Source organism: Thamnophis elegans, chromosome 1 (assembly GCF_009769535.1).
Source record: "Thamnophis elegans isolate rThaEle1 chromosome 1, rThaEle1.pri, whole genome shotgun sequence".
In the NCBI taxonomy this organism is placed as follows: Eukaryota; Metazoa; Chordata; class Lepidosauria; order Squamata; family Colubridae; genus Thamnophis; species Thamnophis elegans.
Window position 1 is genome coordinate 101,100,490 of NC_045541.1, and position 14,650 is coordinate 101,115,139.

A 14,650-nucleotide genomic window follows, 5' to 3' on the forward strand; every position below is an offset into this window, starting at 1 on the left:
CAGCATTAGTTATTGTGAGGGTATTGTTATCCAGAGGGGGATGGGAGAACCTGATTTCTGAAGAAATCAGCAAAGCATCTGCTATGGGTTAAGCTTGTTCTAAAAAGAAGCTGTCAGAAATTGCCTTTATTGTTTCCCAATGTGCTTAAATAAATTGGAGTAATGGTATGAAACGCTATAATCCATTAGATCAAAGAGAGGGAGAAGAGATGAGGACACATCTCTTCATCTAGTCTGGCAGACTAGATGATGTAAATGAATGACCCCTTGAACAAAGAAAATCCCATTCCTGCATAGAACAGCTTTCTGTTTTCTATACAGTTGTATTGAAAATGCAAGACAGCAAATGTAGAATGAATTATGCTAATCTCCAAAGTGAAACAAAAATTCACTGGAAAGAATATTCGTCATCTCTTTTCTTCCTCTCTTTGTCACCAGAAATGCTGTTGTAAATTGGGGTTTTGCTCAGTGGGTTCCATGTTTGAAGCATTTGTAGAGGAATTGACTATTATTTCTGAGTATTACTCTGATCTCTTCGTTATCCTCCTCATGATTAGCTGAGTGGCAGAAGGTGGTTACAGTACTGTCAGTGCCACCTTTCCCCAAATTATTTATGGCAGTTGTTGCACTCAAACCAAATACTTAGGAAGAATTTGGTTCACTTCCTTAAAAGTTAAGAGCTTGACCTGTGTCTATTATCAAAGTCTGAATTTGGAAGCAAGTGGGAAGCATATAATTGGTTTCTTTTTTAGTAGTTTTAGGAATTTCACCAATTCCATCCCACACATTTTTCTGGCAGAAGTAGAGAGTTCAATTAGAATAGAGCTGGAAGGCACCTCGGAGGACTTCTAGTCCAATCCCTTGCTCAAGCCGGAGACCCTAAACCATTTCAGACAGGTGGCTGTCCAATCTTTTCTTTAAAACCTCCAGTGATGAATCCCCTACAACTTCTAAACTTCCTACCAGCATGCCAGCATTCCTGCCCTGTTTTGTGGCAATCCAGACTTCCAATTCCTGCCCTGTTTTATGGCAATCCAGACTTCCAAATGCATCAATCAAATTATTGAATATCCAATAATTTCTAGAACTGGATTTTCATATCATGCTGTTAAATACAAAGTTACCCTCATTATTCCTTAGTGCAGTGTTCCCCTACCTTTTTGACTTTGTGAACTGACAGGAGAGGAAGAGAGGATGGTTTCATGCAAGCAACTGGCAAGTGCATACAGCTCCATTTGCGTGAGCAGCAGGCAGGCACGCACACTGCTCACGCAAATGAAGCACACATACATTCAGTATCCAAGAAAGAAAACCCCGAACTCTATTTGAGTAGAGATAAAGGTACTTTTACTAGACATGAAATGAAAGCAGCTAAAGAAAAGCAAGATCTGAGACAAAAAGGCACAAACGTGTACATATCAAATGTTTACCCAGGACCCACCCCCCCACCAAATGTCCAATCTGTAACTCCCAAAGGTGTCGTGTGGGGTGCATCTTCACGTGGCCTCATTCCATTGGTAGAGATGGTTGGCCTTGACCAAACCTAAACCTAAGCCATCAGCATGATCAGAAGATGGTGAGACCAAAACTCCATTCCTCATACTCCTCCAGCACCAGCAATTCCCCTCCCAAATACCACAAGCCCCACCCTCCTCGTTACTATGGCAGCCAATAGCAAGCAAACAAAGTAGAGACTGACACATGCGCTCACCCCTTTGCTCACACAAGTGGGGGGGTGCACGTGCTTGCCTGTTGGTTTCACAGCTCAGATCCAAATGCCTTATGGCCCAGTAGTGAGCACAGCCCGAAGGTTGGAGACCCCTGCCTTGGTGTACAATATATGAATCCAGTTTATGAGTTTTATTCAGACTAAAAACGTTACTTTAATAGGATAATTTAAAGTGTATTTTATTATTGCAAAGATTTCCTTAAAACCTAAGCACAACAAATGTAGTCTGTGTCTAGTCCATTCTTCCAGAATTCAAAAATTCATCAATAATTGACTTCCTGGGAGGAGCCTGCTGGTGGTGGCAGCAAAAAAATCAGCTGCCTCCGAATTCCTGGCTACGTACCTGTTTAGAGGATCTTCCATCTGACGTCTTATCAGGTTTTCTTATCCTTCAGGCAAGAAGGAAAGAAGAAATTGTTTTGCTGGCAAATGCTCTTCGATTTTTGCAGCTTTTGTGCTTGCAGGGAAAGGGGGGCTAGCCCAAGGCAGAACAGCTGTCCGTGCTGGGAATTTCAAACTGCCTTGTGCAGGACAAAGTAGGTCTCCCCCACTCAGTTCAAAGTTTTGTTTGATTTAATCTTATCACGAGCTGAATCCATTTCCGTGCACAATAATTGTTTATCAACATTTTAGCTTCTCTTCTTTTTCTCCTCCGAAAAATTATTTACTTAGAGGCTTTTAAAATGGCGCCGAGCAGGCTGGTTTCTCCGGTAATAATGAACACTTTTTGTTAATATAAATAAATGTTAATAAACTCTTAAACTCTTAATCCTCACAAGAATTCACAAGAATTCAAAACAAAAGAGATTGCTTATCATATGTTTTGGTTTCACAATAGGCCAGCAGAAGCTTTTTAATTAGTTTTATTTCTACAAGAATCTTACTCCTTCATTAACTTTGCTTATCTGGAAGTTAAATGGTGATGAATCTGCTGAACGGTCTTGTTACAATGTTTACTCACTGAAAGTTTTGCCAAGCCTTAACTTCAAAATAAAAGGGGAACTCAGCCTCTTTACTTAAAGCTGCATATTCAGGCAATAGAGTTTTATTAACTGCAGGCAGATAAATTTTGAAATGGCTTCAAAACCAAATATTAACTTGAAGTTGTAAATTTTTTTCTTATTACTATTCAAAATACCAGCTTCAATTTTGTAAAAGGCTTTCTTATCCAGCTGCGTTACAAGATGGCGATTTTATAGCTTCTGCGTTTGATATATGACACACTCAATCAGCTCTATTCTCCTGAAGACTTCTCCTTATTAACTGTTAAAAGTCTATAAATAGTATCCCATTTAAAACCGAGGGGAGCAGAGACTTTGTTTGTTTGTGCGTTTTTTATAATGGCTCCCAAATCGAAGCAGTCTAAGCGTTTCCTTAATAATACATCTCAAGAAATTGTTACAAAATCGCTGCCCTTGCCTCCCACGCCCTCTACTGGAGATCTCTTAACGCAAGAATTTCTTTTTGAAACCCTTAAAGAGTTCAGACAGGAAATTAAACAACTTTTATCGGACTTATATGATAAACTGGACGCCAAGATTGCTCAAACAAGGGAAGATACGATCAGAGTTATGACTGTTATGACAGACTATGTTTCTGAAATGGAGGACAAATTGGAACTTTTGGAAAAAACTAATTCTAATTTGACATCTAAAATTCAAACGTTACAACAGGAAGTTGAAAATGCTCAAAAACAACTCATTATGATAAATTACAATAAGACTGCGTTTGCAATAAGAGTCAGAGGATTGCGTGAAAAGGAACAGGAGAATTTGAAACAGACCTTTTTTGAAGCTTTCAGACGTTCGGTGGGAAGTCTGGGATTTAACTTTGATTGGCAGATTCAAAAAATTTATCACCAGAACTCGTGTGTAGCAAAACAACGACAGCTTCCGAGGGACATAATTATATATTTCACCACAAGAGAATCCAGAAATGCGATAATACAGAAGTTCTACAATAACAGGCTGCGAATCGATGGACAGGACTTGATTGTTTTTAAAGAAATACCATCACAAATATTAAGAGCAAGGAGAGACTACACTTTCTTAACTGAAAAACTCAGAGATTCTCAGATACAATATAAATGGGAAGTGCCATCTGGTATCACAGTCACATTTGAGAACCAAAAATATCGTCTCAATTCTGTTTGCGAAGCCCGAGATTTTTACTACAAAACTCTGAAGGCGGGACTTCCTGATTCACCCGGACTTGGAGAAAGACGAGGAGAAGGAGAAGATAAGCAGCGGGACACGTGGCTACAAGGCGGAGGGTGTTGCTTTCCCTTTCCGGAAGGGCAGAAGAGTAAAGAATAAAGATCCAGCTATGCCTTTAAAATACTTCTTAAATTTTTAATTTGAATAAAATTTCAGGACTCCTGTCTGGTATAAAATGACAAAGCTGTATACCGATGAAGAGATATTGAGACTGAAAGAACCGGTGCTGAATTTGGACATATATTGTATGGGACTTATATAAGACTTGTTTGAATCTTAATTTAAACTGTGCATGATCTATTCTTTGGGGCGAGGAGAGCGGAGATCATAGTTTTCTTGGATTGTGGTTTGGGATGAATGGAGTCGGGTGCGTGGGGTAGATGGAAGGGTAGTGAAAGTTCAATTAGATTACCTTGATCCAGAATGTAAGCTGATTTTTGTATAAATTGTTATTTGAATACAAGGTTAAGAAAGATTATCTGGAGAGTCTACATGAGGGTGGAGTAAATATGAGAGGAGCAATGGATGAGGATAAAATATATATGCGGACACGGGTAAAGGCAGGATGGGAGGTATAGAATTTATATGCGGAAGCAGGTAAAGACATTGTTTAAGATTTTAAAAATAATGAGAAGCTGAGTTTAATGTTAGAGAGTATATTGACTTCTCTTTCTTGGGGGGGGTTCCCCCCCCCTTTTTTCTTTTTATTATTCTTTTCTTTTTTGTTCTTTATTTTTTATTATTTTTTATTATTTTGTAACTTCTAATCTATTCGGTTTCAATATACTCCAGACTTTGCTTGATAAAGAACGATGCCGGGAATGGGACCTGGGAAGTCGGAAGGGGGTCAGGGAGGGGGGTTCAGGGGGTGGGTGGGGGGGAGGGTGGAAATATAGACTCAATTTTCAGAACAATGAATGCACTTGGATACTGTTGCTTTTTTTTCTTTTTTTCTTTTCTTCTTTCTTTTCCTTTTATTTTTCTTTTGTTTTAGTACAAAACAAATAGACCAATGAATACTAGAAATACACCGAAGCGAGGTGTAGAGGGAAAGAAGAGGGGGGAATTAAGAGGGAGTGAGAAGGGAATGTAAGGAGGGTGAGATGGTGGGAAGGGGAGAAAGGAATGGCTGAGGGGGAGGGAAAGTAGAAGAGGGGATTGTTGGAAGGGAGAAATGAAAGTTGGAGGGGTAGAAGGAAGGGTGTATGTAGGATAGAAGTGTTATGAGTTGTTTATTGCTTCTTTTTTTTTTAACTGCACAGTATTTAAGTGATTGTATAAAGGAAAATAAAAATGTAATAAAAGAATCTTTGATTAAAAATTCATCAATAATTGACCATTACCTTTCCAAATATTACCAAGACCAAATGGCTGTCAGTGTTTCAGTTATCCAGATCTGGCAATATTCCATCATTGCCCTTGGATGAGATTGCACTTACTCTTCCAGGTTGGTGTACAATCTGGAAATCTTCCTAGATTATCAACTTCTTCTTAAGAGGTGCACTTTTTCTACATAGGGGCTTTAAGTAGTCTATCATGCCCTAGTCAGCTCATTGCTTGATTACTGCCACACTTGATTACTGCTCTTGAAACGTCAACTGGTACATAATGCAGCAGTTGCAAGCAGTGATGTGCATTTCTTATTTCTCATTTCTGCTTGTGTCATGTAACATCTCTGTTTCATAAGTTGTACTATTTGCTAGTTTGTTTCTGGGTGTGATGGTTACCTGTAAAAGCCTTCATGGCATAAGACCTGGTTGCTTCTTGAACTACCTGTCTCCCATAGTATCTATCATAGTATCTGCCTAGCCAATTTGATCTTAAAGCATTTGCACAATCCAGATTCGCTCAATTAAACAATACCATTTCGCCAGGACCTCAGAAGCATGTATTCTGTGATCGTGGACACAACAGCCAGACTGGGTTTCCTCTGTCCAGTAACCAATTGAGTCTACACTTATGATGTCATCGGGCCCTTGTGGCTCTTCCCCAGTTCAGACTCAGTCCAACCGACTAGCTGTGAGAATTGATCTCTCCTCCAAATTTTAACCTTATAAGTTTAATTGGCAATTTTTTTACAATTTTTTTCCCTTTGAATTGGCTTTTTTAATTGAATTTTTTCTTCTGATCAAATTGGAGGGAAATTCAGAACTGCTTTCTGGCTGCCTCTCTTCAGCCATCTGACTGCCATGAGTTCGTCAGAAAGCCTGCCTTGCAGTCGGATCGGCCAGCTCACGAGCTACGGCTCCGTAGCTTTTTCCCCACAGCACTCCTTGACTCTGGGCACTTGGAGAGACATGCGACCAGCCCTTCCATGTGCAGCGGTTCCAGCGAAGTCGGTGGCCATTCTGCGGATCGCTCGGCCACATTGAGTGTCAGTGCCATTTTACAGGTTGGAAAAGCCCTCGAAGATAGCGGCGCCATTTTGAGGCTCAGAAAAGCCTCAGAAAAAAAAAGTCAGCCATTTTGGACACATTAAAAAAGGTGCGAACTGTGCAGCAGCCGTTAGAAGTGCCCAGCGACTCAGGATCATCCCAAGTGGACCGGATCAGGAGCGCCTGGCCATCAAACAGGTGAGACCATTGCTTATCTTTATTGTGACATTGATTTATGTCTGATGAGATGGCTGACCAAGATGTGGCTGCAGATAAAGGATTAGAGGAGGCAGTACCATCGGGAGCAAAGAGCAATAGGAAGAGGCAAGCCAAAGAGGCTCCTTCCTCAGGAGTAAACCCCAAGGGCTCTAAAGCGACTACCAGAGCAGAAGAGCGCAGACAGAAGGCTCTTGAGAAAGAATTTCAGAGGGCCCCAAAACAACAAGAAGTTCTAACTGCCCCCCCTCCTCCAGGTTGTCTCCCCAGATCCACCTGTCTTGCCTCCCATGGGCCCTTGCCCTTCACTGGCTGATTCAGATGGGAGATTGTCTTCTTCAGAGTCCTCCTCTTCTATAGAACCTGACAACAGAGGCGATTTCTTTAATGTCCCTCTCAATAGGGAACGCACCTTTGAACAGGCTTCCCTCTCTGTGGCTCATGGTTCTGGGATTCCCCAAGCCATGTACACCTCTCCTGCAGATATGGAAACCATCATCGCTGAAACCATTAAACAGGTCATGGCTTCTGGCCTACAGCATTCTCAACCTGCTCCATCACATAGCCACAAACATAAATTGTCTGTAACTGCTCAACATCCTGATCCCTCTGCTTCTACTTCTTCAGGCTTCAGTTGGTGGGGAGCAAGATAACCTGCGGGATTCAGACCTGTCTGACGACGAGGTGGTCACCCCGGATGCCCCGACCTTTGCCGGATTATTCAAAACCAATAGCTTTAACACCCTTCTACTTAAAGCCATTAAAGCTGCTATCTTCTGCTTCAGCTTCTACTTCACAGGAGAAACCAACAGAACTGGCTACAACTGAGGGTCTTAATACCCCATTCACCGAACCTACTGTGGAAAAGGAGGTGATCCCTGTTCCCAAGATCTTCCTGAATGTGATCCAGAAGCAGTGGGAGTCCCCAGGCTCGGCTCCACAGCCAATCAACCTTGACAAACTCACCAAATTCTTTGAGACTCCCCCAGTGGATGCACCAGTTGCAGCCCTGTCATCCCCTACTGTGGTCTCTGGAGCCCCTGAAGAAGTCCTCAAGCCTGAGGAGAAAAGGTCAGACCAAACCTTAGTCAGTCTGGGGCCTGGGCTGTTAGGGCCTCCACTACCAGTTCCTTTTTCTCTAGAGCAGCTCTAGTCTGGATTGAACAACTTCAGGAACACATTTCTCCTACTGACACTAGGTCACATAGGGACCTCAACAAGATTAGACAGACGTTGAATTTGTGGCTGATTCTTCTCTCAATGCTGCCAGATTCGCTTCTAATGCCATGGCCTCTTTCTCTGCACACCATCCTGCAGAGAGTCAGAAAAGGCGACTTCCTCACGTCAGTGGACTTGACCGAAGCTTACCTTCGTATTCCCATCTTCATAGACCACCGAAAATATCTCTGTTTCTCTAATGGGAGAGGCACTTCCAGTACTGAGCTCTTCCGTTCGGACTGTCCTCGGCCCCCAGGATATTCACAAAGGTGCTGGCTGCCCTAGCCGCCCACATCAGGTCATCTCCAGTTCGGATTCTCTGTTAACCTTGATGACATTCTCTTGTTGTCCAGGTCTCCAGTTCAAGCAGAAACAGATTTTGCCCTCACCATTCACACTGTGCGGAATCACGGGTTTGGGGTGAATATCAAGAAGAATCAAGTGTTTCTGTCCAATGACCACATACTCAATCTGAAGGAGCTTGTCAGGAAGGTGCTGCGCCTATGCAAGACATCCATTCTTCTCTCCCAAGTTTTGGGCAAGATAGTGTCTTCTTCGGGGTTGTTCCAGGTTCCACAGCAGGCTCCTTCAATGATTCATGCTTCCACATCAAAAGGCCGACAGGAGCTGCTCTCCTCTCTGGGTTTCTCTTCTCAGACAGATCTTACAATCCCTCAAATGGTGGCAGTCCCAGTGATGTTGCAAGGGACCTTGTTTAGGGATCTGTGCCATCTAACACTTACGATGGACGCAACTCTGATGGGGTGGGGGGCACACATGCAGGACCTAGTGGCTCAGAGTCAGTGGTCCTTTGAAGAGAGGCAAAACAGCATAAATTGGCTAGAGTTACGGGCAGTTTGCTTCGCCTTCAAACAATTCCAACACAGGGTTCAGGACTGCCACATATTAGTCCTAACAAACAACACCACGACCAAGGCACACATAAACAGGCAGTGGGGAACACGTTCCTGGCCTCTGATGCAGGAGTCCAATCTGTTGTGCCGGTAGGCGGAATCTCACCTGACATCTCTCAGGGCAGAGCACATATCAGGGGCCTCCAACGTCCAGGCAGACTAGATAGATCAGGCAGAGTGGAGTATCCATCCAAACCTCTTCCATCGACTGATACTACGATTCGGTCTCCCAGTCCTAAACCTATTTGCGACAGCAGACAACAACCAGGTACCCAGGTATTACTCGTGGTTCGTGGATCCCATGGCAGAAGAAGTAGACACCCTCAGGTGCCAGTGGCCCAAGGGTCTCCTGTACGTGTTTCCGCCCCGTCCCCTTATTCAGAGAGTAATTCGGAAAATGTTGGAGCAGGAGCCAGAACTATTGCTACTAGCGCCGAAGTGGCCACACCAGCCTTGTTATGCCGCCCTAGTGACTCTTTCAATCTCCACTCCATGGCACATTCCACAGTCTCTTCTGTCTCTACACCAAGGGTCTGTTTGTCGCCCCAACCCCCAGTGGCTACAATTAACCGCATGGCGATTGAGCGGCAAGCTTAACAGCTTATAACATCTCCCTCAACGTCATTGTTACCATTCAAGCACCACACAGAAGCTCTACTAACCGCATTTATGATGCCACTTGGAGAGCATTTGCACTGTGGTGTACCAACCAGACTGTTGATCCACTTAAAGCGTCCATTCCACAGATATTGGACTTCTTGCAGAGGGGACTTGATCAGGGCCTTACCCCTAATATGTTACATTGACAGGTGGCTGCATTGGCTCCTATCCTAGACGGTCTGGCCTCCAAACATCTACCTTCTCATCCTTTGATCCGGAGATTTCTCCTTGGAGCATCCAACCTGCATCCCTCTACCATCCATAGGTATTCGACTTGGGACTTACTTGTGTCCTAGAAACTTTGACTTCCTCGCCCTTTGAACCTATGAGATCCACTTCTTTGAAACTGTTGTCCTTTAAGACGTTGTTTTTGGTGGTTATCACATCTGCCAGAAGGATTTCTGATTTGGCTGCCCTTTCAGTCAGGCATGACTTGTGCGTGTTCAATCCAGACCAAGTTGTCTTAAAACTGGACCCAACATTCATACCGAAGGTGAATAATTGCTTTCACAGAGGTCAAGAGTTAACCTTGCCTGACTTCTGTCCATCTTCCCATAATGAGTGGGAACGTAAATGGCACACTCTTGACATACGTCGGGCCCTCAAGATCTACATCGACAGCACCGCTTAGTTCCGCCACTTGGAATCTCTCTTCATATCCTTTCGCCAGGCTTCCTTGGGTAACAAGGCTTCATCGTTGAGTCTGGGGCGGTGGATCAGGGCCTGTATTAAACTGTCTTATGAACTTCAGTCCTTGCAGGTTTCTCTAAACATTGCAGCTCATTCTACATGCAGTGCTGCAACATCTGCTGCTTGGTCCACGCAAGCCATGTTGGAAGAATCTGCTGGGCAGCCACATGGGCATCTCCCACGGTCTTCATATGTCATTACAAGATGGACAATTATGTGTCGGCTGACGCGGCTTTTGGGCAGAGGGTACTGCAACAAGTGCTTAACGGACTTTCTTTAGTATTCCCACCCTAGCGGACAGCCCAGTCTTTGGTATGTCCCAGTCTGGCTGCTATCTCCACGATCACAGGAGAATGGGTGTTGGTTCTTACCTGATACGCTCATTCTCTGTTGAAGTGGAGACAGCAGCCAGCCCCACCCTGGGGTGCGTCACGCAATGGAACTTTTTTGTGTGGAGAGAGAAACAGAGACTACAGACTTGATACATGGACGTTTTTTTCTCACAATTCTCACTTGGGTCTACAGTTTTCCTTCGTCTGAACTGGGGAGGAGCCACAAGGCCCGATGACATCACAAGTGTAGACTCAGTTCAATTGGTTACTGGACGGAGCAAATCCAGTCTGGCTGCTGTCTCCACTTCAATAGAGAATGAACATACCAGGTAGGAACCAACGCCCATTCTCTGTAGCAGTGCCTTTAGAGATCTAGATGGCCCACACTCTGCTGCTAGTTAGAAAAGCTATGAAGACCTGGTTCTTCACCCTGGTGAGAGAGAATGAGGACCTTGCTTTGTTCCATACAGTCTGTCATTCTTGCCATCTTTTATGTGTTATTGTAATTTCTTTGTCAGAATCATTGGGAGTTGGGCTGCATACAAGTTTAATATATAATAATTGTTGTTGTTGTTAGTTGCACAGACGTGTCCGACCCATCGCGATCTTATGGACAATGTTTCTCCAGGCCTTCCTGTCCTCTACCATCCTCTGGAGTACATTTAAGCTCACACCTACTGCTTCGATGACTCCATCCAGCCACCTCATTTCCTGTTGTCCCCTTCTTGTTTTGCCCTCAATCTTTCCCAGCATCAGGCTCTTCTACAGTGAGTCTTTCCTTCTCATTAGGTGGCCAAAGTATTTGAGTTTCATCTTCAGGATCTGGTCTTCTAAAGAGCAGTCAGGGTTGATCTCCTCTAGGACTGACAGGCTTGATCGCCTGGCAGTCCAAGGGACTTGCAGAAGTCTTCTCCAGCACCATAATTCAATTCTTTGGCACTTAGCCTTTCTTATGGTCCAACTTTCATAGCCATACATTGCAACTGGGAAAACATTAATAATAATCAATGGTCAATCAACAACAATAATAAAATATTCATTTTTATAAATAAATAATACATTAATATAAATGTAATATAATTATTTATTAAAGTTGTATGTTATCTAACTCCCAGTGACTTTCAATAATATAATTTATTGTATAATATATCTAGGTACTTATCTGGAAACCAGGAGACTGTAATTTATAGTTCCATCTTAGGCATGAAAGCCTGCTAGGTTGGCTTGGGCAGTTACTCTGCTTCCACCCAATACACGCCGGGGCTGTTCCAACCATACCGGTTGTTATGGAATCCGGAACCCACCACTGGCTAAAGTCTACATATCTTAAAGTTGCCAAATTTGAAAAACGCTGCTGTTGTCCAAATGGTTTAGTTTACAACTTAAATATATTGTCCTATAAGTCAATGCTTAATAATGGGACCTATAAGTTGCTTGGTAAATAATCTCCAATAACAGGGCTGTTTTTGGAATGGATTTTTGTTGTGCTTTGTTATTGGTCCTATTCAGTCGCTAAGTCATGTCTGACTTTTCACGACCCCACGGACCAGAGCACACCAGGCCTTTGTGCTTTGCAGACGTTGTTTTATAGATTTATTTGCACTTCATGATATTTGAAGTGTGTCTTAAACCTTTCCACTTGTGTCTTTGAATTGACAGGGATGCCCTTAAGCTTTTAGAGCAGAAGCAAAAGCCTGTGGAAGCAAAACCCATGGTTTCTTCAGTTCCCCTACGCCAAGCTGGAATGCCTTTGTCTACACCATCAGCAAGTGTGCCCGTTAGTGCTTCACGTCCTCCAGTTACCCCTGTCTCTGTTCCTGGCCGGCCAGCTTCCATGGTATTAACTTTCTCAGATTTATAGCTACGCTAAGATCACTGCATTACATTATATAAGCATAAATGATAGAGTTATACCAGTAGGATTTTAGAATTCAATTTAGAGTTTTATTTATTTATGCAACTTAAGGACACGCCGATCTGTTACGATTCTGCATGGACTTCAGTGAGAATTGTAATGAATATTTATATGTGTCTTATAGTTTATATGCCCATGTAGAATGCTCATTTTGATTTAAGAACTCTATAATTGGCAACATAGTTATTTAGAAAACATTAGGTATTAAAGCCCAGTTTTTCTACCACTAAACATTATGGTTTAAATGATGTCCTTTATTGTCATGATCCTATTCCACTGAAATCATCTTTCTTCCTTTAATTTAATATGTAAAATGTGTTTTATTGCAAGAACCCGTTCACTGAAATCCCTGCTAGCGACACAAGAAGAGTTATTGCTAAGAAACTAACAGAATCAAAGACCATGGTACCTCATGCATATGCATCGGCTGACTGTGACCTTGGTGCTATATTAAATCTAACGCAAGAGCTGGCAAAAGGTAAAACTCCTTCCTATTTTGTAAACCCAAATATTAAAATTCTGATCTGTCTACTCAGCTATGCTGCATTTACTGCAGGGGCTTTTCTGAAAAGAAACAAAACGCCTGTCAAAATTTTGCCTTTGATCTTAGATGCAGATGAGCATTTTTGTTTGCATATGTGACATCCCTTGCAATCCAACATTTAGCATGGATAGTTGTTAATTGGCTTTGATGACAACTGTCCTGCTCTTATTGTCACAGAGGATTTCTACTTAATTAATTATTTTTTTTGCTTAAGAGTGTTAAGCAATTGTAGCCTACCCACAAAAAGAATCTGCGAATTCCACTATAAACCTATTCATGTGAATGGTTTTACATTTTGAATGAAGCATTTGAAGGTTACCGCTTAATTAGCAGCCTTAGGAGGTGCAGACGGCAAATTCCTTCATTAGTATTCTAAACAGGTATTGTTATTTAAATGATGATGCTTTTCCACTTCAGCCAGCCCTAATGTGCTTAATGTTTGTTATTTGAATACTTTTTACTCAATAACATTGCAACTGATGGTGGGGTGGGGAAGACAGAATTCCAGTTTTGCCAACAAGAGATTTCTGTTGCTACGTATTGCTTTGCATAGAGTTTTGAATCTGTGTGCCATATCTTTTCCTTAATCCTGGTAAGCTATACACATTACAACAATTTGGAAAGATACCAAATATTCCGGGTTAATTGTTGGTTATATTTTTTGAGAATTTAGATTTTTCTTTAAACATATATGGAAAAGTTCATACATAATGAACTTATACAGTATCCTATAGAACAGACACTGTTCTTGTTTGAATTATTGGTTTGGAGGAATTTTAACTAGTTTCAAAATATAATTGCATTAAATTTAGAACCAGAAAAACCACAGACTATCTACTGTTTTCAGAGCTTCAATTAGCTTTGCTTCTTTCCACATCATTATTCTTTGTATAAGTATGATAGGTTTGCATTAAAAAAAGGTAATAATCATTCATTAAGATATACTGCAAGTATTGTCATGTGTATTTATTTTTTAAAGTATTTATTTTTCTTTGTATGATATGATATAAAAATTTCCCTCAGTTTCAAAAGTATTTTACCATGCTGATGTGACATTTAAAAGAGAGAGTTTGTTTAAAACCACTTTCTTATATTGGACTAATTAGCAACAAAAGCAGAATAAAAACGGTATTAACAATATGATAATGCAAACTAGAAACTAAGCGATTAAGTTATAAAGAGAACATTCAGAATGCTTGCTATAATGCTCAAAATTCCTTGCCTCTTTCCTTGTCTCTTTCAAAGATTGACAGTCAACAATCTACATTTGCATTTAACATGTATAATTGTATAATTCTTTTATCCAGTCCCTATGCGCCAAATATATACTGTACATCTTGAAACCTTGATAATGTTCAAGCACTGGGAAAAAGCCAGGAAAAACATATGCCTCTTTAATGCATAGCTGTCATCCAAAGTCATATTCACAACTGAATTGGTCTAAATCCAAAATGTGACATTAATGGGATAGTCCAAACCCTACTAGTTAATATTCCAACTCATGAGTTTCATCTTAGCAAGGCAGTTGCTCTGTTATTTATTATTCTCTGAGGTTTGAATAATATTTTTATTGTTGTAATGACCTCCTTTAAGATCACAGTGAATTGTATATCGTATTATTTAAAGCAACCTTCCTCTAGTTTCAGTGAAAAGGAAATTCATCTCATTTGATAAAATGAACTGTGGCTAATAAAAGAGCTTTTTAATAAATAAAAAAAATCTTAGTTTTACTGCCAGACTCCTTCTTATAGGTTGCATTGGCAGCTAGTAAATTGGGTAGGGCCAGTTTGAAGTCAGGTGGGACTGAAATAAAATCAAATAATATCAGTTTCATCAATTTC

General features: G+C 41.5%; 1 protein-coding gene across 1 annotated transcript in view; it reads left to right on the forward strand.

Moving 5' to 3' along the window:
• Positions 1-14,650, forward strand: part of PDHX (pyruvate dehydrogenase complex component X) — a 51,528-nt gene that overhangs the window by 17,727 nt on the left and 19,151 nt on the right. Inside the window, exons 6-7 of the mRNA XM_032227991.1 lie at positions 12,010-12,187; positions 12,596-12,743. Of these exons, the coding sequence (XP_032083882.1) occupies positions 12,010-12,187; positions 12,596-12,743 (326 nt within the window). The remainder of the gene's footprint in view (positions 1-12,009; positions 12,188-12,595; positions 12,744-14,650) is intronic.